General features: G+C 35.4%; 2 protein-coding genes across 2 annotated transcripts; both read left to right on the top strand.

The window, feature by feature from the left end:
- Nucleotides 1-2,076: 2,076 nt before the first annotated feature.
- LOC146161409 (nicastrin-like) lies at nt 2,077-12,495 on the top strand. The gene is made up of 18 exons (XM_083384487.1): nt 2,077-2,235; nt 2,332-2,448; nt 2,521-2,644; nt 3,051-3,169; nt 3,889-4,034; nt 4,326-4,455; nt 4,616-4,722; nt 5,059-5,217; nt 5,346-5,426; nt 5,866-5,985; nt 6,484-6,644; nt 7,320-7,422; nt 8,260-8,358; nt 8,603-8,715; nt 9,457-9,586; nt 10,189-10,324; nt 10,728-10,822; nt 11,322-12,495. Exons 1-18 carry the CDS (start codon nt 2,190-2,192, stop codon nt 11,427-11,429), a joined length of 2,094 nt encoding a protein of 697 aa, XP_083240613.1. The 5' UTR covers nt 2,077-2,189; the 3' UTR covers nt 11,430-12,495.
- A 3,097-nt stretch (nt 12,496-15,592) lies between these two features.
- On the top strand, nt 15,593-22,036 carry LOC146161408 (carbohydrate sulfotransferase 11-like). Its single transcript, XM_083385147.1, has 6 exons — nt 15,593-15,620; nt 18,338-18,564; nt 19,315-19,433; nt 20,285-20,476; nt 21,133-21,273; nt 21,703-22,036. Exons 1-6 carry the CDS (start codon nt 15,593-15,595, stop codon nt 22,034-22,036), a joined length of 1,041 nt encoding a protein of 346 aa, XP_083241273.1.
- Nucleotides 22,037-23,899: the final 1,863 nt, after the last annotated feature.

Here is a 23,899-nt window from a genome sequence, read left to right as displayed (position 1 = left end):
TTGTGGCTTTGCGTGAAAAACTAACTATTGAAAGCCACGAATCATCGGCCATATGCTCCACAAAAGAAACTGCAAATATCTTAAAAGAAATTTGCTATCTTGTGGTTAAGAAATAGAACGTGGTGTTATTCAATAAAATATACATAGTTAATTCAGGCTAAAATATATCTAAGTCGGATTGCAAGACACAATTCAAAATCCCTTTATCACAATTCAAATCCTTTTGCCTAAGTAAATCTACCTTTATGCGGTCCAACAGGCAATAGTTTTTTCTCTGACAAAATCCACCCCATACTACTGCTTACGTCGATGACAAACACATAGCGGAAATTAACCACTTTGCTTTGCGGCTTGGTGTCGGTTTCCAGTTCCAACACTACGTTGACTTTCTGCAAATTACGAAACCTATGAAATACTCTTAGTTTACGACAGCGTTTCGCCACAAATTCGGGAATCGTTCGTTAATTAAAAATATGCGGTAACAAGGTTATTCTACAATTTCTAGTTGTTTTAAAAATAAAGTAAATGTGGAAAGAAAACGTAGAGTGTTAATGTGCCGTTGATATTTACACCTATACCATACCAAGGCAATACGTTTTAAGTATTTGTTTCAGCAGAATCCTTGTGTTTGGTTCTAGGCTATCATTAAAAAACATTATCTACCTGCCAAACATTTTTAATATATTTCTTATTTTGAAAAAAAATAACGAACTCCTGAAAAAAGTAATTTATTGTAAGGGTTCACAATATCACGGAAAAAAAGTTGTTTTATTTCTGTAAAGTAGCCTATAGACAATAAATATTTATACCTTTCCATTATTAACTTTACAAAAATATTTTGACAAAAGTTGGTTGGGTTTTTTAGAAACTATATCTACCGACGACGCACTTCCCATTTCGTCAAACTGGTCTGTTCGACTTCGTTGAGAACCACCGCAGCTTTACACTTTTAAGTGTTACTTTTACAGAAGTCTTGACACGTTTTTTTAACCGCGCCGCGTACAAATGGGCCATAGGGATTCAGTTGTTGCCATTGTGTTTGTGTTGTGTGACGTTTATGTCGGCCTATACGTTGTTGCCGTAGCCACACCGCCCTCCGGTGCTATAAACTGTCACCTTAATATATTTTTTAGACGATTTTATTTAATTTTGTTGCTATTTATTTAGAATAAAAATCATTCTCAGTTAGATTTTTTTTTTTTTTTTTTTTTTTTTTTTTTTTTTTACAATGGGCACGAAGTCAACTTACCCCAAAACATAGCCTAGGCTATATCTTTTTGCCATCTTTAACTGATAAATGCAAAAAGTTGTTTGCAATAAGCGAAATTTTTCATCAATTTCCTAATGTAATTTTGCGCGTTTTAAAGTGATGTTTTAGCGTAGAGGCGTTGTTTAATTTTTTTTATATTAGGCTATAGGCCTATGTGTCAAGAGCCTAGCGCTGTGTAGATTTGAACTCAACAAAATTTAATTTCTGCCGAATTGTGTTGTTAATTTGCAATTTTTTAATAGCATTTTTGCTTTTGCAATATCACTATTGTATCGTGGATAACACCTGTCTAACTGCTAAATACAATTAAACGCAATTTCTGCTTTTTATTGCGCTTCGTGCTATCGTTTTACGTGATTTCGGTGCAGCCATTTAGTCGCGAGATATTAGTGCTGATCTTTCCCCGGCCCAGTGTGTCCAGGCATTTTCTGAGGTAAAATTTTAACCAATTAAACCCATTATTTTCAACTTACTTTTAGCAACGTCTATCTATAGGCGTTGCTTTTAGTTGCATAATTACACCCCGGTTGGTCGAGTACAACCCGCTTGTTAAGATTACTTTGATTATGTTCACTTTATAACGAAACCTGTGACGCCGATCAGATTTCAATTTACATCATTAATAATTGTATTCAAAAGAGCAAAACTCTGCGTAAACTCACAAACCACTGGAAAATTAACAATTTATTTTGGTATTGAAAAAAGCAACAAAAACATAAAAAAATTTAATCACGCGACACGCGACAAATTTAAAAACGGGGATTTTATTGTTTAATGTGACGCAAAATAAAATAATATCTGTTGTAGTAAAGTGTGCGGAAGTACTCTGTTTTATGTTTATTTGTAGTTAGGCAATTTCCATTTAAATTAATTCATGCTCACGAGTCTCCTGTTTGTTTAGTGTTCTAGTCTTATAACCATGAAGTTCATATCAATCCTCATTGTTTTTGTCTCCATCATGCTAAGTAAGTAAATAAAAATTAAAAACGTAAACGTCTTTAAAAACCGTTGTAAATAATGAAATGTTGCATTTAACTTGTTTATCTTTTTTTCAATGTCAGGTCGATGTTACTGTCAGAATTCCTTTGTTCACAACCTTATCTACCATGACTTTAAAGAAGTAAGCTATGACAAATGTGTAAGGTTACTCAATGGAACACACCAGATTGGTTGCCAATGTAAGCTTATAAACCTATTTAAAACATTTATTATTATCTGTTTTGTCATTTTGTTTTATTTCAATTTTAAAGCTTCTAACCAAGGAAATGTTGGAGTCTTGTATCTCATCAATTCGTCACAGTCTGAATCTAATTTCTTCACAAACACTTTCAGAAAATCTTATGTACCCGTAGTGGATGCTAGATTGTTTGGGAGGTAAATGTATTGTAAACTAAATGTATTGTTCTAAATTAAATAGCATTTTACTTATGTTTGTTCATACAATGATAATAGGTTTGTTTCTGTTGTTATAAACTAAGAATATTGGTGCCCGTCCAGAATCCTACCACAACGAACATTATTCGGGTTAGGATGCTGGTTGGCGCTTGGGTATGTGTAAGTTTAAAAGCAATATTATTAAATAAAAATACTTAACCAACCCTCACCCAAACAATAACCTGCACCCTAACATGACTATTTTGTGATGCTTTACTAATTGTTTTAACCCTGTGGTAGGATTATAGAACAGCGCCAGAATATTTTACTAGCAAAAATTAACTTTTTCAGCTATATACCCTCTTTAAATTACAACATTTATTTACCTGCGCTTGTTATTTTTAAGGTCCATTGTGAAAAGGTTCATAGCAAGTAAAAAGGTACAGGGGGTTGTAGTTTATGAAACAGATGACTTTGCCGCTGGTGAATGGTCGCCTGCCTCTTCGTGTCCTGGTGATAATCTTGGTAAGTGCAAAACAAATATCCAATTTAATGACTTGAGTTCATCTATATACGGTATAGGGGTTTATAATCTTTGGGGGTGTGTAAGTATGGCCCAATTGTATTTTGGTTTGTTTACTGTGTTTTTTTACAGTCATTTATATTTATGTCAGACAGTAATAGGCCAAGTGTAGCATGTTAGTTTGTCACACTGTTGAACCATTGTGAATAGTGAGGTAATAGTAGATTTTCGAACAGATTTTGTCATGGTGTTGAAATGTTATATAGAACTGATACTAATTCTGATTATTATGTCATCATATATATGACATTGAAACTAATTTCAACATATATTTGTGTATTTAGATGGATGAAAAAATAGATTTTAATACATTATTCATTTATTTACTTAATAAAATATTGGTGCGACCATAGTGTGTATAAACGGGTGCAACCGATGTGGCCTTCATATCACTGATGATGGCATGAGAATTTGCCGAAACGTTTGAAAATAAAGCATGTCGCTTTTAACGTCTATTTCGGCCGTTATGTTCACCATTAAACTTATGAACAGATCCGTATGTAGTGTTCCTTTAATAAAATATGTATTTACGTTATCATTTAAAATTAAACACTGCAACAAAACATCACACCTGCTGTAAATAATTGTCCTGCTAATTTAAACTTTGAACTTCTTGATTTGTCTGTTTTATTTTATCATTAAATAAATAAATATTTTCAAGGGTTGTATAATGCGTCTTATGGAGAGCAATACGCTCATTGCAACAAAGGTTCATGGAACCAACAAGGCGATGGTCTTAGTGACGAAGATATTCCTTTTCCAGTGTTTTATCTGTTAAGTAAAACTGACAGGGATGCAATAATAAAGGTAGGTGCCATACAAGCTGGTTATGTTACATATATATTTTGGGGGCCAAAATGGTAAAAAAATGTTAAATAGATTAAGTTTAAACCTGTTCAATAATGTATATTTAAATGTTGATCTTATCTCCAACAGTTAATCAGCTTATAAGATATACAATTTTTTTTAAACAAAGATTAAATGTAATGTTAATATGAACCAGATGACTGCACTGTATTTTATCAGGAATATATTTTATTTCAATGCCTATTACTTTCTTTGTGTAATTGCCTATACATTATTATATTTTTTACTTAGTGTTATCTTGACCACAATGTTGATGAAAAGTATCCCTTATGTGCGGTTAAAATGAAGTCCAGGATGTATGGAGCAGTCGATAGTGAAACTTGTACAAGGCGTTCCAATTGGCAAACTAGTCTAACTCCAGGTATGTATATTTTAAATCGTAACAAAACACAACAAACATATTTCATATTTTAGGCAATTCTGTATTGTACTATGCATTTATTGTGGTAATCTGATACATCATACTGGAAATATGTATTTATAATTACTAATTTATATGAATATTTATGTTTATTTACCAGATGTGTATTGTGATCCCATGGGAGGTCTCAATGTAGTGTCTTCTATACAAGAACTTGATGGTACTCATGCACAGGGAATAAAATCCACTATTATGGTCACAGCACCGGTAAATATACCTAGTTAATGTACTGAGCATAAATGTACCATTGAAGTAATAACACAGTCAGTGATAGTTTTTAAACCATCTTTTTAAGTTAAAGAAATATGATACCTAAAAATATATCACAACCTGATTAAACCCAAACAACTTCAGTCGTCTTAAAAATGTGGTTTTCAATTATGTTTTTCAGTCCGAAATGTGCAATAAAGGAATAAAATCGTTTTAAATTTTTTTTTTTTAAATTATACCTTCATTGTCAGAATTTTTAGTATAGCCATTGCAGCCTTTTGCTCACTAAGTGTATCCTTAAGTTTATTATACTTGCCTATTTATTTATCTCAGATTGACAGCAGAAGCTTCATGTCTAGCTTTACTGCCCCTGGAAGTAACCTCGGCACCAGTTTTATAACACTCTTGGCGACCAGTCAAGCCATCGGCAAGCTTAGTGCGTCTCAGAAGGCGGCTTTGCTCAAGAACATTTTGTTTGTCGTTTTTGATGGTGTAAGTAATACTACATTCTATAAATTCTTGTGAACGTTTTGTTCGTGCTGTTTTTTATTAAACAGCAATAAATTACAGGCTCATAAGTGTTAAAGGAAAAAAGGTTAAGAGTTTTATGGTGTTTACAGGAGACGTTTGACAACATCGGCAGCAGCAGAATGTTGTATGACATGGCCCGTGGAGAATTTCCCCTGAAGAAAAACACTTCGGTAATTACCCAGTTATTGTTTTAAGAGAAATTGGCCCATTAGTCCGTATGGTTGTGCTTTTTGGTGTATTTCAGGAGTTATTTCATGTTTTCAATCCAACGTAATGAAAATTAATCCTCTTGCCCTCTTTTAGTCGTTTTAAAAAGAGTGCAACAAAAAATAAGTGGATAACAAGATCGCGTGATATGTAATAAAGTATAATGCTAGCTGATTTTTCAACAAAAAACATTTAATTAAAATGTTTTGTCCACGAAGTTAAAAATGTTGTACAATTTTGAAAAAGTAACACGTGAATGCTTGCAAATATGTGCTTAAACTTTTAATTTTGTCGTTTCAGAAAATTTTGAAGAAAATTTGTTACTATAAAAGTGAAAATAATCCTAATGAACGACGAGTAATACCAACATAGTCACAAGCCTTTTTCTATTTAAAATCGCAGGTTAACATTAAAATGGAGAACATCTCAAGTGTTGTCGAGTTTCGCCAGCTTGGGTTAACGAAGGAAACCCTTTATGTACATTACGATCCCGTGTCCTATCAGAGCGTGTACAAATCGCAGGTGAGTTGTTTATTATTACAAAGAGCAATTCTAAGCTATTAGTCGAGTGAAGCATGTTTGATGTTTGTGTTCCTTGCTGTTTGTCTTTATCGAAATTTTATATTTTTTCAAGGTTAGCCGGCAAAAGCAGTAGATTAAGTTTTGAGGGCCGTAAATACACAGTAGTGTTTCATGTATTGTTAATATATTTTATGACACAAATAACATTTAAGATAATATTCATAGACACCTATCTTAGTTTTTTAATAAAATTAATTAAATGATCCTTTTTTATTTTACTTGCTACGTACTTTGGATTACTCTAATACCCCAAAAGACAAAGAAACGCGACCGAAAGTAATTTAAAAGATTAATTGCCAATCCTAGCTGCCAGCGTCCAAACACCCGAATAAGTAACGTAACGTTACCAAGTCCAGCACTAAGTAATCCTTGCATTCGCACGCCATTGTTGAGCTACGATAAAAAAGTCCACCGAACGAAACACCTTGTTGTCTTTAGATCGACGCGATGGTTGGCGATTTGAACAGCTCTGCGAGCTTATCGGTACAAAGGCAGGCAGGCAACGTCGGTCTTTCGCCTTCCTCATTACAAGCTATACTGAGGAAACACTCGCTTCCCGGTATCGTACTGACCGACTACTCGGACAAGTTTGTCGACAGGTAATTCTTCGGGCACGCCACTGTGTCGTGCTACATATTATAGTTAGGGTTTTAATTTCATCTGAGTTGAAATAACGCCATTTAGTATCCGTTCGGATCGCGGTACTTTTATTCAAATTATGGGGTATCGCTTATCGATATTGGATATCGGTCATCTTTAGCTCTAAAATAGCGTTAGAGCGCGTCTAACACTATATATATGTATGTATAACCTGTCAGCTATACGATATGATATGAGAGGGGGCTCAAACGTGGCCCATAAAGTCGCTCTTGAAAGATTAAGTAGTTTTTAAATTATGTAGAACTAACCGCGTTGAAATAAATATATCTAACTTTCTTTATCGTCCTACCTCGTTTAAATTTACCGCATAATAGTACTATTTACTATACTTTTATTCAAAAAAGAAGTTTACTGTATGGTAAACCAACTATTAAAAAACACTGTTGGTGTTGGGTCATACATAATATTTTGTAGGGTTATTCTACTTTTACTTTCTGCTCTACACGTGATGGTCATAGGTATATATAATAGGGGGTTTGCGCTTTCTTTTTATTTTGGTTTAGGAGTATTTTAGAACACTTACCACTACCTTAATTTTAGTAAAAGATTTGCTATCTAAGCTTCCTTTGTCACACAAACGTAGGTTAGTATATAATTTCATTTTTGCTTTTTAGCCGTTATCTCAGTCGATACGACACGTTGAAAAACCTGGGCATCGACTACAACGTAAACTCCACAGACGCCGAAGTTATGGATTTGCTACAACCTCTTGCAAAGGTAAAATAAACATCTGCACTTTGTAACCCACTCGCATACAGCCTAAAACTATGTGAACCAATTACTTAGTGCTTAAGCTTCACTATTTTAGACTTGTTTTTCAATTTGCAATTCATCCCCTTCGCGCGCGCCACAAACGAAAATAAAAATCGATACCTACAAGTTTTTAAATTTCGCTTAAATTCGTTGGATCACAGTTCGCCTTTTGCCACAGCGATTTCACTTTTTGTGTGTCATGGCTGCCAAGGTGTTACTCAGAAAATATCCTTCCGTAAGGAAGCCATCCCACTACCATGTGTGGTGACGGTGTCCGAAGGTTGGATACAGTTAACAACTTAATTATTAATATTTTATGGTTTATCTGAGTTTTTGGACCACTTAATTATTTTGGGTTTTCTGAAAGTAGTTACGAATTACCGATTTTCTAAAAAGAAAATTTGACTAATTACATTTAGTTATTCACAATCAATTTCATTTGAATTGCGAATTATTCTTGTGTGAATTGTAAATATGTGTGTGCTAATTTTTATGCCTTTTAGCTTAGCATATGCTTTCCAGACTGTAAAAATACCATACATGTCGTTGGTCGTTCCAACCAAAAAGTTTCAATTTAAATTTTTTGTTTGGACTAAGATAATAAAAAAGCCGTTGAATAAAGTAGAAAATTTGGCAAAATCCGAATAAGATTGTAACTTGAAATTCACAAATTAGAATCCGAATTACCCGCATTTTGCTCTAATTCTTTGAATTAGAAAACTAGAATTATCTAGTTGTTCAAGTCAGGGCTTAAATAACAGCTTAGTTAATTTACTTTAATTAATCTTCTTTTGCGCGCAGAAATTGACTGACATTGCAACCATGACAGCACAGATGATCGTCAAACAGGCAAACGGGGAAAAGGCAGTGCCGACAGTTGTCGCTGCCGAGCAGAACATAGTGAGTAATAAATAATTAACCTTTGCGCTTTGTAATACACTGCCCAACAACTTTGAGATTTACGGCCAATTACAAAAAATGCTTATAGTTCATTGCTAAAAAGATGATTAAGCGTTTGTTTTTATCCCAATAATAAGGTTTGGATTATTGAATGCCGTCTAATATTCTCATGCATAGTTTCACTTGGGGATGCCCACATAGTAGAGTTCGCTTTTGTTAATAATTTCCGATTTCTACTTGACAGACTGCACAGCTTTTGTTCTGTTACTTCTATAACGCCAGCTGTGCGCTTTTCACCGAGTCGTTGCCAACAAATCAACTGAAATCGGTCACGCTACCGAAAGGACCCCTGAAAAGGTACGTTAATCAAACAACATGCCATTATAATAATCCTTGCTACCGTATCGTTTTTTTGAGGTGATTTTTTTGAGAATTTTGAAATGTTGCCTTAAAAGTTATGCAAATGTTTTTCATTGTAGTCTAAATTCGAGAGTGAGCGTTTTGTCACAAGAATGTATCGTTTTTTAACTGATTTTTCAAATTGTAGCTGTTCCGATATGCCAGGGGTAGCCAACACGTCGCTTTACGTCATTACAGTAGCTGTCGCACACAAGGGAAACATTAAAATGATCAATTTATGTCTTAACAAGCTTAATAAATCATTCTTAAGCATTCTTTGACTTAAAAATTAACCTCCATCGCTGGTCTGGAAGGCAATTAACGTCCAAAATGTTTAATATGTGTTACGTCATTACATTAGCTGTCGCACATAAGCGGAATTAAAAGGACCAATTGTTGCCTGGACAAGCCTAATAAAGCGTTCTTTGAAGTAACAAATTAACCTCCATCGCTGGCTTGGAATGCAATTAACGCTCAAAATGTTTAATAAGGATTCTTGCAACTTTTTTACTTAACCAGTCGATCGCGAGTCTCTAAAAAATATTTCAGTCGATTGCAATCAAACATAAGTTGGCTACACATGCGATATACCGTGCGTCTCATTTTGTGGACTCCACTTAATCGAAAAGTTTGCATATTTGATTTTGTTATCTTAATTGGCCCAAAACAGGGACAGTGTTAATAGTGTGGGTATTCCAGGTACGCATCGGTCTACCAGGGTCCTGGCACCTTGTCGCTTCCCACGGGGATGGCCACCTACTTGCTTGCAAAGTTCACAGGGGAGACGCTGACCGTTGACAACCCGGCAAACTGCAGCGCCACAAACAAGGTAAGAAAAAACGTACAAAGGGGAAAACATAGGCTGCGAGGGTTTCAGGTACACGTATTAGGAAATAAGAAGCTTAGTTTTGGCGTCTTTTTAAGTTTAACTGGTTGTTTTGTGTAATCCAGGTATTAGAGACAAAATCAACACTGGTTTCATTTCACAACGTATAATTCTTTCGCCTGTAAAAAAATACCTAATTCATTTTTCATGTTAGAAAAGAACATAGGTTCTTTAAACCTACCATTTTTTTGTTAACATTTCAGCCATTTTTCAATTCAGTGTTTTTTTTTACTTTTTTCACAGCTGGGCGCACCTGCATACCTTTAAAATCATAGCGGGCGCGAAACTTTTTAAGTATACCGGTATTTCTGTTGAATTGATTGCAATTGTTTATTACATATTAAGCTTCATAGTTGCATATCATGTTAATTAGTGTGGAATCAATGAGCTAAGTCGAAAATACACTATAAAAATGAATGTGCACAGCGCACCTAGCAACATTATGGCGATCCGTTTAGGCAGCGCTGCTCTAATTGAATACATAAAGAGCTACCAAGGACATTGTCGCATATTTTTTTTTATTTTGATGTTTGTTTTCGTTGCAGAACGACTTTGTCAACTACTTTTACCTGAACGGACCCCGCTTCAATTCGACTTCACACTCGCATATTTGTGTGAGGACATCAACATTTAACCCGCCCGCCGTCGCACCAGCCCTCATCAACAACGACTTTAGCGGAGGTGAGCTGATATGTTAAAATATATCTATTTTAGGTTGATGTATCGTTCATGTTAAGTGTAGGGTCAACAACATTGGTCATGTACCAAGGTTGCAGCCAAAATTTAAAATGTATGGGTAAATTTGCGTATAATCCGCTTTTCATCGTTTGCGAACCAAATGCTTTCGTGAAACACACGTTTTTCCGTACGAATCTGCCATTTTCGATGTTATAAAAGCTGTTCTGTTTCAGTGTTTAAAGTTGTTACCTAAAAACTTGGGGTCTAGAAAATATAGATTTACAATGTTATAAAGTACATAAATGATAATAAATCCAGTGATGTTTTAACTCTTTGATGTCAACTCGATCTCATTAAAAAGTGTTAGTTACAAAGGGCTAACATATTGTATACCGATTGTGCGCAGACGTAAAGCAGCAGTACGCGCTTTGGAGCGAGAGCAGATGGTCCAAGGATGCCTTCAAGTTCACCATGTTCCTACAACAAGATGAGTTCAACCAGGTAATAGTTAAACGACGTCCTATTGGTATACACCTTTTACAAAACAAGGTAGTGGTTTGGCCCCGTCTGAATATGTATCTTGTTCAGTCAAATCAAATACGTCAAAAAGTCAATAACTTAAACTGTTTGATTTTTTGTTAGGTCTTGGTTCAGTCATCAAATACGATAATTAAAATTAAAAACAAAAACTATTTTTTTTTTAATTTTCCCTAATTGCTATTTTTATTTTTTTTTCAACTGTTATTTTTCTTTCTTGTCTTTTCTGATGTAGACAAAACAACAATATGGTCGTATCTATTGATTTCCTTATAAACTTCGTTTTTCGTTATTATACGAACATTTCTTCATTGTGTTAGATTTGCTGTCGTTTAAGCCAAAGTATTTTCGCAACAACAGTTCGTTTTATACGTTTTTCCGTGTGTCACCTGGTAAACAAGCTAACTCTTTATTCCACGTCACGGCATCGTCACGCCACTTTAAACTGACCGACTGTTTTCAGGGCATGACGTTGCTAGCAGGTTGCGTGGTGCTCATTGTGAGCATCTCCTTCACGTACTTCCTCAACTCGAAGGCCACAGTGCTCTTCCGCACTTCTCCCGCCTTATGATCGCCGCTCACGCCGTGACATCCTCACCAACCCGCCACCACTGTGCTCACGCGGCCACGGACCTGCATCACGGAAGACTTTTTCCCAAAGTGGGGCCTTTGTAATTACCAAGTTCGAATTGGTTCGACCGGTTTCGTATTCGTTTTTAAAGTGTGCTGGCCATTTAAAGGCCTAATTATGTCGCCCTTTGGCGGAATAACGAACGCTATCAAATCCACAGAGTAAAGTGTAATCGAATCATCAATCTACAGAGAAAAAAAGGTTAAAAATAGCGCTAAATGACGCTCGACTTTCGAAATAGTCGCAATAATTGGCCAACTTTCTTTTTTTAATGTTTTTTCTTTTTTCCGCTGATCTATTAGCCCAAACCCTAAAATCCATATTTGACCTTTTCGTTTTTTTCCTTATTATTGTGGATCGCATATGAAGGAATCGTGTTTCTTTTTTCTTTGAAAAGTATTTTTTAGTTTCTGAAACAGGGCATTTTATTTTGGCGTTTCTGTGTGTAATTGATACGTTGTTGGTATAACGTGAGCAACCACTTGTTCTATCCAAATGCCTTAGTTTTGTTTATTCATGTGTGTGTAACTTTTACTTTCTTTTTGTTAATGTGCGTTTATGTGTTATCACACAGGTTTGAGGTAAAAGTGCCACCAAAAAACGAATAAAAGACCGCATTTTATTGTTTTGAATAAACACACAGAGATTTTTCGCTATTTTAAATTTTTACCTCTTGAAATTTATAGCAATGTGTAATATGATTGATCTTACTAAAAAAGCTTTCAATTTTGTATTTTGTTAAGCCAGTCTGTTGTTTACGTTTAATTCTCATATTTTCTCCATGTTTTGATTAAAACATTAAGAGTTTAATTACGTTTTATAAGCCTTTAAATCTATAGGCGATTTCTTTTAAAATTAAAAAGGTTGGATCATTTTTTACCTCAAACAAATTAATATTTTTTTAAACCGATGAATTTACCTGAAAATAGTCTATCAACATCTTGAACAGAATTTACCAGCAAAGATAGCAATTCAAGCCGTCACTTTGTTTAGATGTTATATACAGTATATATAATATAGATCAGCAATGAAGACATAATTATGTCTGAATAAACAACCTAACAGTATAGCCATTAGCCAGAACAATTAAAGGTCAACATATTTTTTTAATCTCTCTGAAAATTGTGTTAGTGGCGCACTGTACTATATTTCCTTTTTAAATAAAAAGGTTTGAGATAGCTCTGTGGTGTTGCGGCTTGAATGTTCTTAGCTGTGATTTCTTGATACTAGCCTGGCCGCGAAGCTTGGCCAGAAAAAAAAACACCCCGAGTAAGGTTATCGGATTTCTGTTTATTGCCGCAAACAAATCGATTAGTGATTCGTGTGACTGGTAGGGCGGCTAAAACGTAGAACTTCTTCACACACACACAAAGGAAAGTGGCTATGCTCTATCTTTAGGAAGCAGAAGCTTATGTTCGTTTTGATTAAAATGCGTCTATTATTGCTACAAAAATTTGTTATATTTAATATAACATCTTGCACGGTGCGAAAAATTAACAATATATTTGTTTGCGTAACACAAAGGAGTATAAAACTATTGTAAAGTTAAAATACATTGTACTGTCAAGAAAATATAATACATAAACCAGAAAAATGACAATCAATCTTGTCAAACGAGAGAAAAACAATTCACCTTTTAGCTTGCTACAGACTTTTGTCTGGTTTAATGTTTTTGCCCCGTTTTCTTAAGCGTTACTGTACTTATATTTAAATGTTTCTGTGTGAATTAATTGTTGTATTAACAAAGAAAGGTGCAAAGCTGGAACATTATGCGCAAATTTAGTAAAGAGGTATAGTCAGGGTTGCCATACCGTCCTTATTTCTAAGATTTGTCCTTATTTTAAAGGGTATGGTCTTAGAAAACTTAAATGTCTTTATTTCTAAGAAATGTCCTTATTTTCGACTTGCGTCCTTATTTTATCTTTTTTTTCAACAATATACAGAACTTCGATCGTTTTCCTTTAGTGACCGGTGTTGAATAATATTCTAAAACTAGAAAGGGTTTTTTAATGAACCCTACCAGTTGTTTGTCAAGAGAAAACTCATCAAATCGGGTAACCCTGCTCTATACTGAAAAAATAACGAAGTGGGCAACAACATATATCAAATAAAAAGTGCTCTTATTCCCGGTCGATTTCAAGATTGTACTTGATGAACTAAATTTGAGATTAACACGTTTTGTTTGAATAGACCGTAAAACTACTTGAATAAATCCTGCCGTTGGCCACATTTTTTCGCCCTGCGGCCCGCATGTTGGGCCTACAAACTGCTCTAAAGTCAACATTTTGTGGATTGTGACCGCCTTCGTGTTCTTTTTTTAATTTTGTGGCACCCTTCTTTATAGACTCACAAGCAGAAACCCTTTTAGAATGTATTTACTTGGTAGCTTCATCGAACATAAACAAGGCTGCCATCGACCTGCCACCAAAATATAGACGGTTGGATCTTAGAAAAGAAGATATGGCATAACTAAACAAATCTTTCATTCAAACGAACAATGTTTCATGACATAATAATTATAAATCTACAAAACATAACTCACTTAAGATTATGCCCATAGATTTATTTTTAAATATATACGGTATGGAAGTCACAGAATTGATATAGCGTTACAAGATAAGGCCCTAATAAAATGAATAGAAATTCCGCGTTTAGCCGCAAATAACTAATATCGTTACCAGGTTTTGCAGTGAATCAATAAAAATAGCCTGGAAAAGTTCAGCTAGCGTTCCCTCCAAAGGCCGTTACATGGCCCCAAAGGGGCGTGCTGACATAACGATTTCGGGAAGAAAATATACGGTTGAAAAACTCAAATATAATAAAAACTTAACTATTGGAAACGCGATATTATATCAGATAGTTAGGGGTTAAGTATTAGGCTCAGATTTGTCTTATTTACATTGTGTTTTATGGATGTCATTGTATGGGACAAGCATAACTATTCATCAATATCTTACAAAACAGCAGAAGTTGAAGTCACGAAGGACCTAATTTTATTATAACAAACCTACAGGCGTTCTCATAATATGGCAAATATTTTAATATGTGCCCTCAAGATGTAAATACGTGTCCGGTTCGATTCCCGACTCAGTAAGGGGTATAGCTCCTGAGTAGAAGATACAGAAAAAAGCAGCTTGTTAAGCAAACGTAAGATTATATGTGCTGATAAAACGTAGCCTACAAGTAGCGAATTAATCAAGAAACTTTGCAAACAGAGCGCCTGTCAGCACTGTGAAGCCATGTGAAAACCAGAAACCCCAATCAATATTGTTAAACAGAAGTGTCACTGGGGATTCGACGTTCTGTTAGTATGACGTTATAAGCCTAACGTACTGGTTTCACTTTTATTTAGAGCAAAAATTGGTTAGTTGGAGAGAAAATTCAGCAACTTCTATTTAGGTTCAGTCATGCTCAGTCATTATTTGAGTAATCTTAAAGTCAAATCTTTGATCGAATATTAAAACGACAAACCTTTAAAATTGATCAACTCGTCCGATTATTATGAGCAATAACTAAACTAAAAACTAACATTAGCAATCTAATTGTTTTATTTGCAAAGCGTGGATAATAGGCCTAATATGTTTAATAAAAACACTTAGATAAGTATTTCATGCTCGTATATAAAATTTGCATCGTTACCTGCCAGTAATGCCGATAGCAATTTCGCAAACAAGTAGTTTGGAAGCTTGAGTCTAGGACTCTAGGACAAGACTTTTTTTTTTTTTAACAATTATAAATTTTTAAACCAGTCATTATAAAATCAATCGAGCCCAGTGAATTTATTTGCAAAATATACGAGAAGTTACCTTTAAGTTAAAATAGTATAAAAAATCAAATTTATAGAGAATTATTTCAAATTCCATCAATAGAAATTAAAACAAAAGCAAACAATTTTTTTAACGCGCAGAAATTCAAGTAGAACCCCACTTTCCGAAAAAAAAAATTATATTAAAATAACTAAATTTATTCACGTTTTTGTCCAATAGATGTAAAAAATCCATGTTAATCAATCCAAGTCAAGTCATTTGTCCAAAACACTTTAGTCAAGCGTAATCTTTTCAAAACAGTGATTTTCGTGCACTGTTAATGGCTTAACAACAGACATGCAATTTGAGGTATTGGTCCAGCAAGGTAAGTCATTGGAAAAAATTAATGTGAAACTAACAGAGCTGGACTCCTTAAAATTGAACTGAATTTAGTACAACTTATTGCAAGAATACTATTTTTAGCTCCAATTCGGGTCCTTTTATCGAAAATGTTCAAGTCAAGTCATTTAAGAAAACAGTGACACAGGTAGAGCTACAATGCAAATTACATATACACCGTTGTAATAAATCACGGATACGTAAGATAATACGTGCTGTGTTGAACAAAAACTGTATTTTCAGCTGTGGGAAAACTTAATCGACGACTTTGCTTGTAATACAAACGTCAAACGTACATGTCCGTAATTGCTTTAGACAAACGTCCGGAAATTGACCTAAAAACGATCGCACGGGGTGCTTCTTTACCATCAATGTTGTAAAAACAATAGGTTCGCATTTTGGGAATAAACAAGGCACAAGGCATAAATAAAAAAAATGGAACCTGCAACGTCAAATATAATTTCGAGGGCACCACTAAAGTGAGCCTGACTTGACAATAACGTAAGCCAAGTGCTCTTATCCCCGTTTTTTAAGCATATTGGTTGGATGCAGTGGTAGGATTCAGTCGGTTCGCACCGGTAGAACCGTCTCACGAAATTTATGAGATCAGCGAACAAGCATTACTGGTTACTGTCAATGGATTTTTCATTTCCCAGTAGCTCACGTATTGTTTTGCAAAATGTACAAAGTTCAAGTTCGCACGTAACAGTTATACTTAGTGTTATTTTTTATAATTGTAGTATTTTTCTTTTGTCTGTTTGCCTAAAAATTTAATTGTTGCGTTATACGTACAAGTCAAGAGACGACTGCTGCTTTTTAGTGTGACTGTTAGCAGCGATGGGATCAGTTATGGGATTTTTTGCCGTATATAAAAATATTCAGTTAATTTGCCGAAAAGTATGACTTTTTGGAACAGAACTGTTTGAAAAATATGTAGCTTTTGTTATAGAATCTTTCGTGGTGGGCTGACAAAAAGTTTGAATCCCACCACTGGTCGGAGGTTGTAGTAAGCAGTAGTAAGAATATCAAAGCCCATACCGAAGTAAGTAACATTTGTACTATGTTGAAAATGAATAAGAGATATTCGAAACGTTCAAAGTGATACCAAGGAATTCTGTATGGACTTTGATATATTCTTACTACGGCAGACACTGTTGTTTCTCCTTTTAAGCCAATTATGTTTTCAATAGGTAAATTCCAACGAATTAACATTAGACGGTGACCTCAAAGCGGTTATTATTCCTAATCATATTATTTTATTCACCACCCGTAACGTTGTCAAAGATCTACAGACGTTAATCAAGTCCGCCTAAAAATAACTTCGTTAAGGTGGCTTAATTATAACAAAAAGTGAAAAGGAGTTACTGAAAAGTTGTTTTATATCGTTTTCGTATAATATGTACATGTCAGGTGGGGGGGAGGATGCTAGACAGCTGTTTAAAGTGCTACAAAAAAGTTGGTTCAAGTTTATTTGAAATAACTGGATGTGTTGTCTGATAAACATTTGGACGAGATATCAATGTGTTTTATTTCTTCTTACTACTGTAAATCACTCCTCAAGTTTATGTTGGCACAAATATCTTTCAGGCGAAATATACATATTTTTCAACGCAAATTTCCTGCCTTTACGCCTCAGTAGCAGACTTGAACAACTAGATTTTTAATTCAATGAATTAGAGCAAAATGCGGCTAATTCTAATTCTAATCTAGTTTGTGAATTGCTTGTGGCTATAATTCATAGCTTTAATATAATTCGAAAATCACTAATGCTTCTTTTCCCAACAGTATTTTTATTCTCCCAGTCTAAACCAATAATTTGGATTAATCATCTTTGGTCAGAACGACCTGTAGGTGATTTTTATAATATGAAAAGCATGGCTATATGCTAAAACATATAAAACTTAGCAGACTAATATTTACCTTTCACATTCTTATAAGAATAAATTGCGATTTAAATTAAATTGATTGTGTATATTTGAATGCAATTCTAATTCAAGTTCTAGTTTAAATTTTGGTTTTCAAGAATTCGTTTAGGTTTTCAAGAATTCTAATTCTTATCTAATTTTAAAAACCTAAAATAAATCTAGTTGTTCCAAGTCTGTTCAGTAGTACAACTTCTCAAATGTATTTAAGCAATGATTTCAGTCGAATATTTGTGCAAGACGTCAAACGAAGGTTACTTGTTTCACGTCCTGTTGTGACGTAACTTGTGACGACATTTCTGAAATTTTTTCATCGTATCGCTGAGAAAAATATTCTACTCACACCCACACGTCATTCGCTTATTACGGCGTTGCATTTTACGAATTCTATAATATTTCAATTGATTTGTTCGTGTTTTTGAGAACAGGAAAGCATAGCTCTTTTAAGGTCAAGGAAAATGTCCAGCCACCTGCAAAATCGTCGCCGCGCGCTACTATCGCTGGCAGTGATTGGTGCTTTGGGAACTGTGGCTTGGTTTCATGGTTCACGTTTATCCGCCCGATTATATTGGACACCTGCTGACCTAGTCATAGGTTGGTTTCTTTCCTTACTTGATTTTGCTTGAATATGGTGAACGGTGCTACAGCGAGCGGAAAAATATAGCCTACTCCTGAGTTGTTTTTCTAAAATTAACGATCTTTTTTTGTTAAATTTTGTGTTAAAAAGTCTATTGGACTTGGGTTGGAATAAGATGCTTCAATATTTCTACTTTCGTTACAGCTAAAGAAACAATCGCGCCTTGTCCCAACATTCGGGGTTCGACGGCGGCCCCATGTGACCCCGCGTTCCCGGGTATGCACGAGCTAGCCTCTGTGCCTCCCTACGGCTGTCGGATGACCGGGATTCGGGAAAGATGCCAGGAGATGGGTCTGAAACCGCTTAAGGCGGCCTCGCCCAACTTTAAGTTTGGCAAAAAGGTTGCGCTCATCATGTGCGAAATGCCAAAGGTTCGTGGATGGCTTTGTAGCGGTTTGGGCGATGCCTTATATTAATTGAGATTATTGTTAAGTCTCGATCCTAGTCGGTCCTAATTGCGCAAGTTCAGCCTGACCGGGCCTTGTTAGTCCTTACTAGTGCGGAGGGCTGTTTATTATCTTGAATAAAAGCTATAGGGACAAATACATATTTGCCTATTTTTCGTTTAGCCGACAGTGGTGTTAAACGATAAGCACTCGTAGGAATCAGACTTGGACAACTAGAAAATTCTAGTTTTCTAATTCAATGAGTTATAGCAAAATGCGGCTAATTCTCATTCTAATCTAATTTGTGATTTGCTTGTGTGATCTAATTCTATATCTAATCTTATTTGGATTTTACCAAAAATTCTACTTTGTCCAACGGCATTTTTAGCCTATTAATCAAAACAAAGAATTTAAATTAAAACTCTTTGGTTGGAATGACCTCTATGTAATTTTTACAGTCTGAAAACCATGTGCTCCCCAAAAGGCATAACAAATTAGCACACACACATTTACCATTTACTTTCTTATTAGAATAAATTACGATGTACATTCAATTGATTGTGAATAATAATCAAACGTAATTCTAGTATAAATTCTAGTTGAAGAATTCGGTAATTCTAATATAATTTGAGAAAACTAAATTAATCTGATTCTAATTCAAATTTGATTAAAAAACAAACAAAATAAATTTAGTTTCAGGAATAACATTGCAGGCCACGGCTTTTTATACTGTAGGTTGCGTCGACTACTTGGCAAGCTGTACTTATGAAGGTCAATGGTTTCCAAGGTGAGGTGACCACGGAGCTCATCCACAAGTACGCCTATGAAAAGTTCCCACTCGAGACACTCGCAGGGTAAGCACGAGTGAATATTAATTGTCCAAATTCCAGCCGTAGATCGCCTAAAAATATTTATTTATCAACATGAGTCTATATGACATGTAGCCTATTCATGTTTGATTGCGATCGACTAAAATATTTTTAGAGACTCATCTCGATCGACTGGTTGGTAAAAAATCACAAAAAGTCTTAAGGCTGAACGCTTAATTTGCAATATCTAGCGTTTAAAAATATTCACAAACGAAACACCACAATGGTTAGTTAAAAAAGGTGCGCCAAAGAGGCAAAAATTCTTAATTTTGCGAACGGTTGCTGTTAAATTATGTGAATTCAGCTATTAGTGGAAGGCTAATAGCATAGCATCTTATGAAATACATCGGAGCCGGAGCTATTTTTTAAACAACTGGCTCCAGCTCCTGCTCCAGCTCCATTTAAATTTCACGTAGAGCTCCGGCTCCAGCTCCGGCTTCGTTAAAAATTGCACGGCTCCGGGGCTCCGGCTTCACGCTCCGGCTTCGGCTCCAAAGCCCTGGTTTAAACCCAAATAAGGGGGGAGGGGGCAACATGGATATATAGACATAATTTCACTTAAATATTACACTTAATAATGAATAATCGCATTTTGAAATTCTAGAAGGGCAAGTGCCGCCCGAAAAGACTTACGTCAAGTCAAGTTATTTAAAAACAAAGGCCTATAGGTACACTTTAGTATGAGAAATATTTTAGTTTATTGAATAATAAATTGGGAAAGTTGCTTCGAAGAAATATGTATTCCCAGAAGTCAAACTATCAAACGATTAACAGCAATTGAAAATACCCGGCGTTCCGAATGTTTGTCTGCTAAAAGCTTCGATTTCTTTGCACAGAAAGAGCGAAGCTGAAGCCTCGCGAATCCTTGCCAAGTACACGACATTCATGATCACACGTCACCCCTTTGAGCGTCTAGTGTCCGCTCACAGTGACAAGTTCACCAACAGGTCTTCGATGACCTCCTACAGACGAACTCGAGGCATCTCAATCGCAAAGAGTCAGGCGGTCGATCACCTGCATGGAATCAGGCAAGCGCCTTTTCAACTTCTCAGGAAATTAGACCTGGGCGAACTTGGCGCGACGAGCTTGTTTTTGGGCAATATCTCTCAACGTTGTGACGATACAGAGTTGAAATTTCTACACAGTCCTTGTATTGGTACACCTTTCCAACAAACACACTCTTAGCGAAAATTCAGCTATATCAACACCTAATTGTCGAGCTTTTTCGCTTTTTTATTCACAATATAAACTACAATGTATTCTTAGGCCCTCCTGACGTGCAAATCACCTTAGTGTGCAAAATGTGTGAGTTTTTGTTACAGCTTGTTGTAGAATATTTTCCCAACACTGGTTCACCTTATAAAAGGAGTTTGCCACATGCTCTACAAACTGTGGGTCACAATCATTGATTGGATTCAATTGGTTCGCAAACGCTTTTGACACACAGATCACCGTAATATCGAAAAAATGTGACGTATATTCACAGCTCTTGTTTAAACTTAGCTCTGGTGAAGGCGATATAAAAACATAAAAGACCAGTAATCGTAAACCGGATTGAACCAAATAAAACTAATAATAACAGACCTGTCTGGACAATCTTTTAAAGCGATATACGCAAATTCAAAGCTAAATTGAAAAGCAATGTCGGAAAACGAAGAATGAATTATCTTCTTGTCTTCTTCAGTTTAAAAGAAGCGCTGGGAAGCACTGAGAAGCTGAAGCAAACCAAAGCATTTAAAACTCTCAAGCCAGATCAACAGGCTGACGTCATTCGCTATCAACACGTACTCCAAACTGGCGAGATATCATTTCCTCAGTTCATAAAGTAAGCGCATATGAAGGCTTGTCGACTTGTACCTAATACCACCAATCCTAGAATCACTTTGGTTCAGTCCAAGGGCCATTTTACGGCGTTTTCCATGCGACCACGTTTTTTACAAACTTTTTTCAGTTTTCAGCATGCACACATTAAAGCCATACATTAAATTGCGATGTTCTTATGCGCAACGTTGTAATTTATTTTCGCCTATAAACTTTAAATTTAACATCTTGATTAGGACGTTTTACATTAACCATCACATTAACTGAAGATGATACAAGCTCGTATCGAGACGTCTTAATCCAAATTATGTCGATCTACTCGACATTTTTGTCTTTGACATTCATTACCAAGCTATACATTGCAGATCCGTGCATACTGCATAGTTTACTCAAACACAAAAACTTGTCTCATAATATTAAATAAATTTTACAGGTTCGTGCTGAGCTTCGCGACCAAACCGGCGAACCTGGACCACCACTGGCGCCCTCAAGTGTTGGTCTGTCAGCCCTGCTCGTTCAACTACAGCCTCGTTTTACGCTTCGAGCACTTGGCTCAGGAGTCCGACCTCGTCTTGAAGTTTATCCAACGAGGCCAGGACACTGACGTCACTTTTCCGGGTCACTCGGCGCCGGCCATCCAGCACCCGGGCACGGTGGCCGCGTTCCGGCTTATCGCAAAAGATGACGTCACAAAGCTGCGAGAACTCTTCCGTGACGATTTTTACGTGCTCGGTCACGACCCCTACCGGTACGACGGCCACCCATGACCCAGATGACGTCATATTGAGATGTCGTGTTATTCTGTTTTGTAACGTTTGTCTTACATCGCCAGTCGTTGTCTATAATTCTTTATATTTTTTTTAAATGTAATTCTAGTTTAAAGTTTTCGTTTTTATTGAAATGTAATCCTAGTTCAAATTCTAATTTAATTTTTTATTTATTGAAATGTAATTCTAGTTGAATTTTTGGTTTTGTAGTATTCGGTAATTCTAAGAAAACGATCTAATTTAAAAAACTGAAATGCTCTAAATCTAATTCCAATCTAATTTTAACAAGGTAAAATACATGTAGTTTTCCAAGTTTGATTGACATCGTTAGATTTAATGGGCATTGTTGAATAAATATGTTCGAAAGGAAAATAGGCTACAGATTTAGCTGTCAGCTATTTTTGAACACTATATATCAAAAATTATATCAGATTTTTGATTGCATTTTTGGACCGCCGCAATAAATTAATCAGCTTCTTTTACAAAGACACTGTATGCGATTTCTGTAATTGATTTTTGCTTTGGTTGTTTTCCAAATTGTCTACATTATACCTTCCCACGAATTTTCAATCTAACAAAAATTATATATACCTGATTTTTCAAATTATAAAAACTTTTAGTTTTTTAATCATTTTGCAACTCGTGTATTCCTTATAATTATGGATTTTCGTGTTTCATGGTCAAACGCGTTTTTTAAAATAATAATCCGATTCTCGCATCGTGATTAGCATAGCGTCAATAAGTTCAGTCCCTATCCCCTGGATTTTTTTGTCGTTTTTATCGCTCGTAAATAAATACGCGCAAGAGCGGCAAAGAGTAATATGTGTTTAGTTCATAATTTACAATGCCCTGTCTATAGCAGCAAACAGCGAAAATTCCAGTTCCAATGTAAAAGTGCTGATTGTAATTTTTATACCTGATGTTACTAAAGATTTAGAGTAGAATATAACAATTTCTTCAAATTTGTGTCGGATTTTTTAAAGTTGTTTGATCAACATTAACAGGAGTAGACCGAAAAACAAACCATAAACCGTGATAAATAGCTGTAGCAGAGTGTTTCTGGAAAAAAGTATGGAATGTTATATGACACGCCTCGTATAAATACAATGTATGTCCAAGACGTTTTTAAATACTAGTTTAATTTTTCGGTTGTCCTTATTTTTGGATCCATGTCGATGGCAACCCTGGGTATAATAGCAAATACGCGCGTAAAATGCCCTTTCAAGATACCAAAACCACGAACGTTTATTGCTTTACGCGTCTTGCTCCAGAAACTTGGCTACTGTGTTCAATATAGGTAAATTATAAATTTAAAACAGCTTCAACTAGTATTCACCGAAATAATAGCAAAATTTTTAAACAATCACTTTTCCCAAATAACAATGTTTGAATACTGCAAACGCGTTACGAATTTTAACAAAATATATTTGAATAGTTGGTGGACCTAATTAATTCTACGGCAGTCTGTCTCATGCTTTCTGGGCATTCAACTGAACCTTATCGCTATTGCGCGAATAAAAATTGTGACCCTAACTACCTAACTAATAATACAGTTGTCTTGAACTTATCGAATGTAAAACTGTGCCTCCCCGGCAAATCGATGCGGTGTGCGCGAATAATTTGTGTTCCTAAACTACATCCAAACATTCGATGTATGATTCGTTAAACTAGTTAAAGAGACATAAACGTTGATACGAGCAAATCTAAACCATATCATAAGGCCATTGAGGAAAAAAGCTCACAAGTTAATTAGAAACTTCTTCCTAATTGTCCAGTCTGTGGTTCAATCCTTACTCGATGATACTATTCGCTGAGACTTATCAGGCAGCGTCACCTGGGTTCCTTGGATAAAGGTCGCTAGTC

The sequence above is a fragment of the Ascidiella aspersa genome, chromosome 3 (genome assembly GCF_963924565.1).
Source record: "Ascidiella aspersa chromosome 3, kaAscAspe10.2, whole genome shotgun sequence".
NCBI classification, from domain to species: Eukaryota; Metazoa; Chordata; class Ascidiacea; order Phlebobranchia; family Ascidiidae; genus Ascidiella; species Ascidiella aspersa.
The sequence above is the reverse complement of the archived record's forward strand: the minus strand, read 5'-3'. Positions and strand labels throughout refer to the sequence as shown.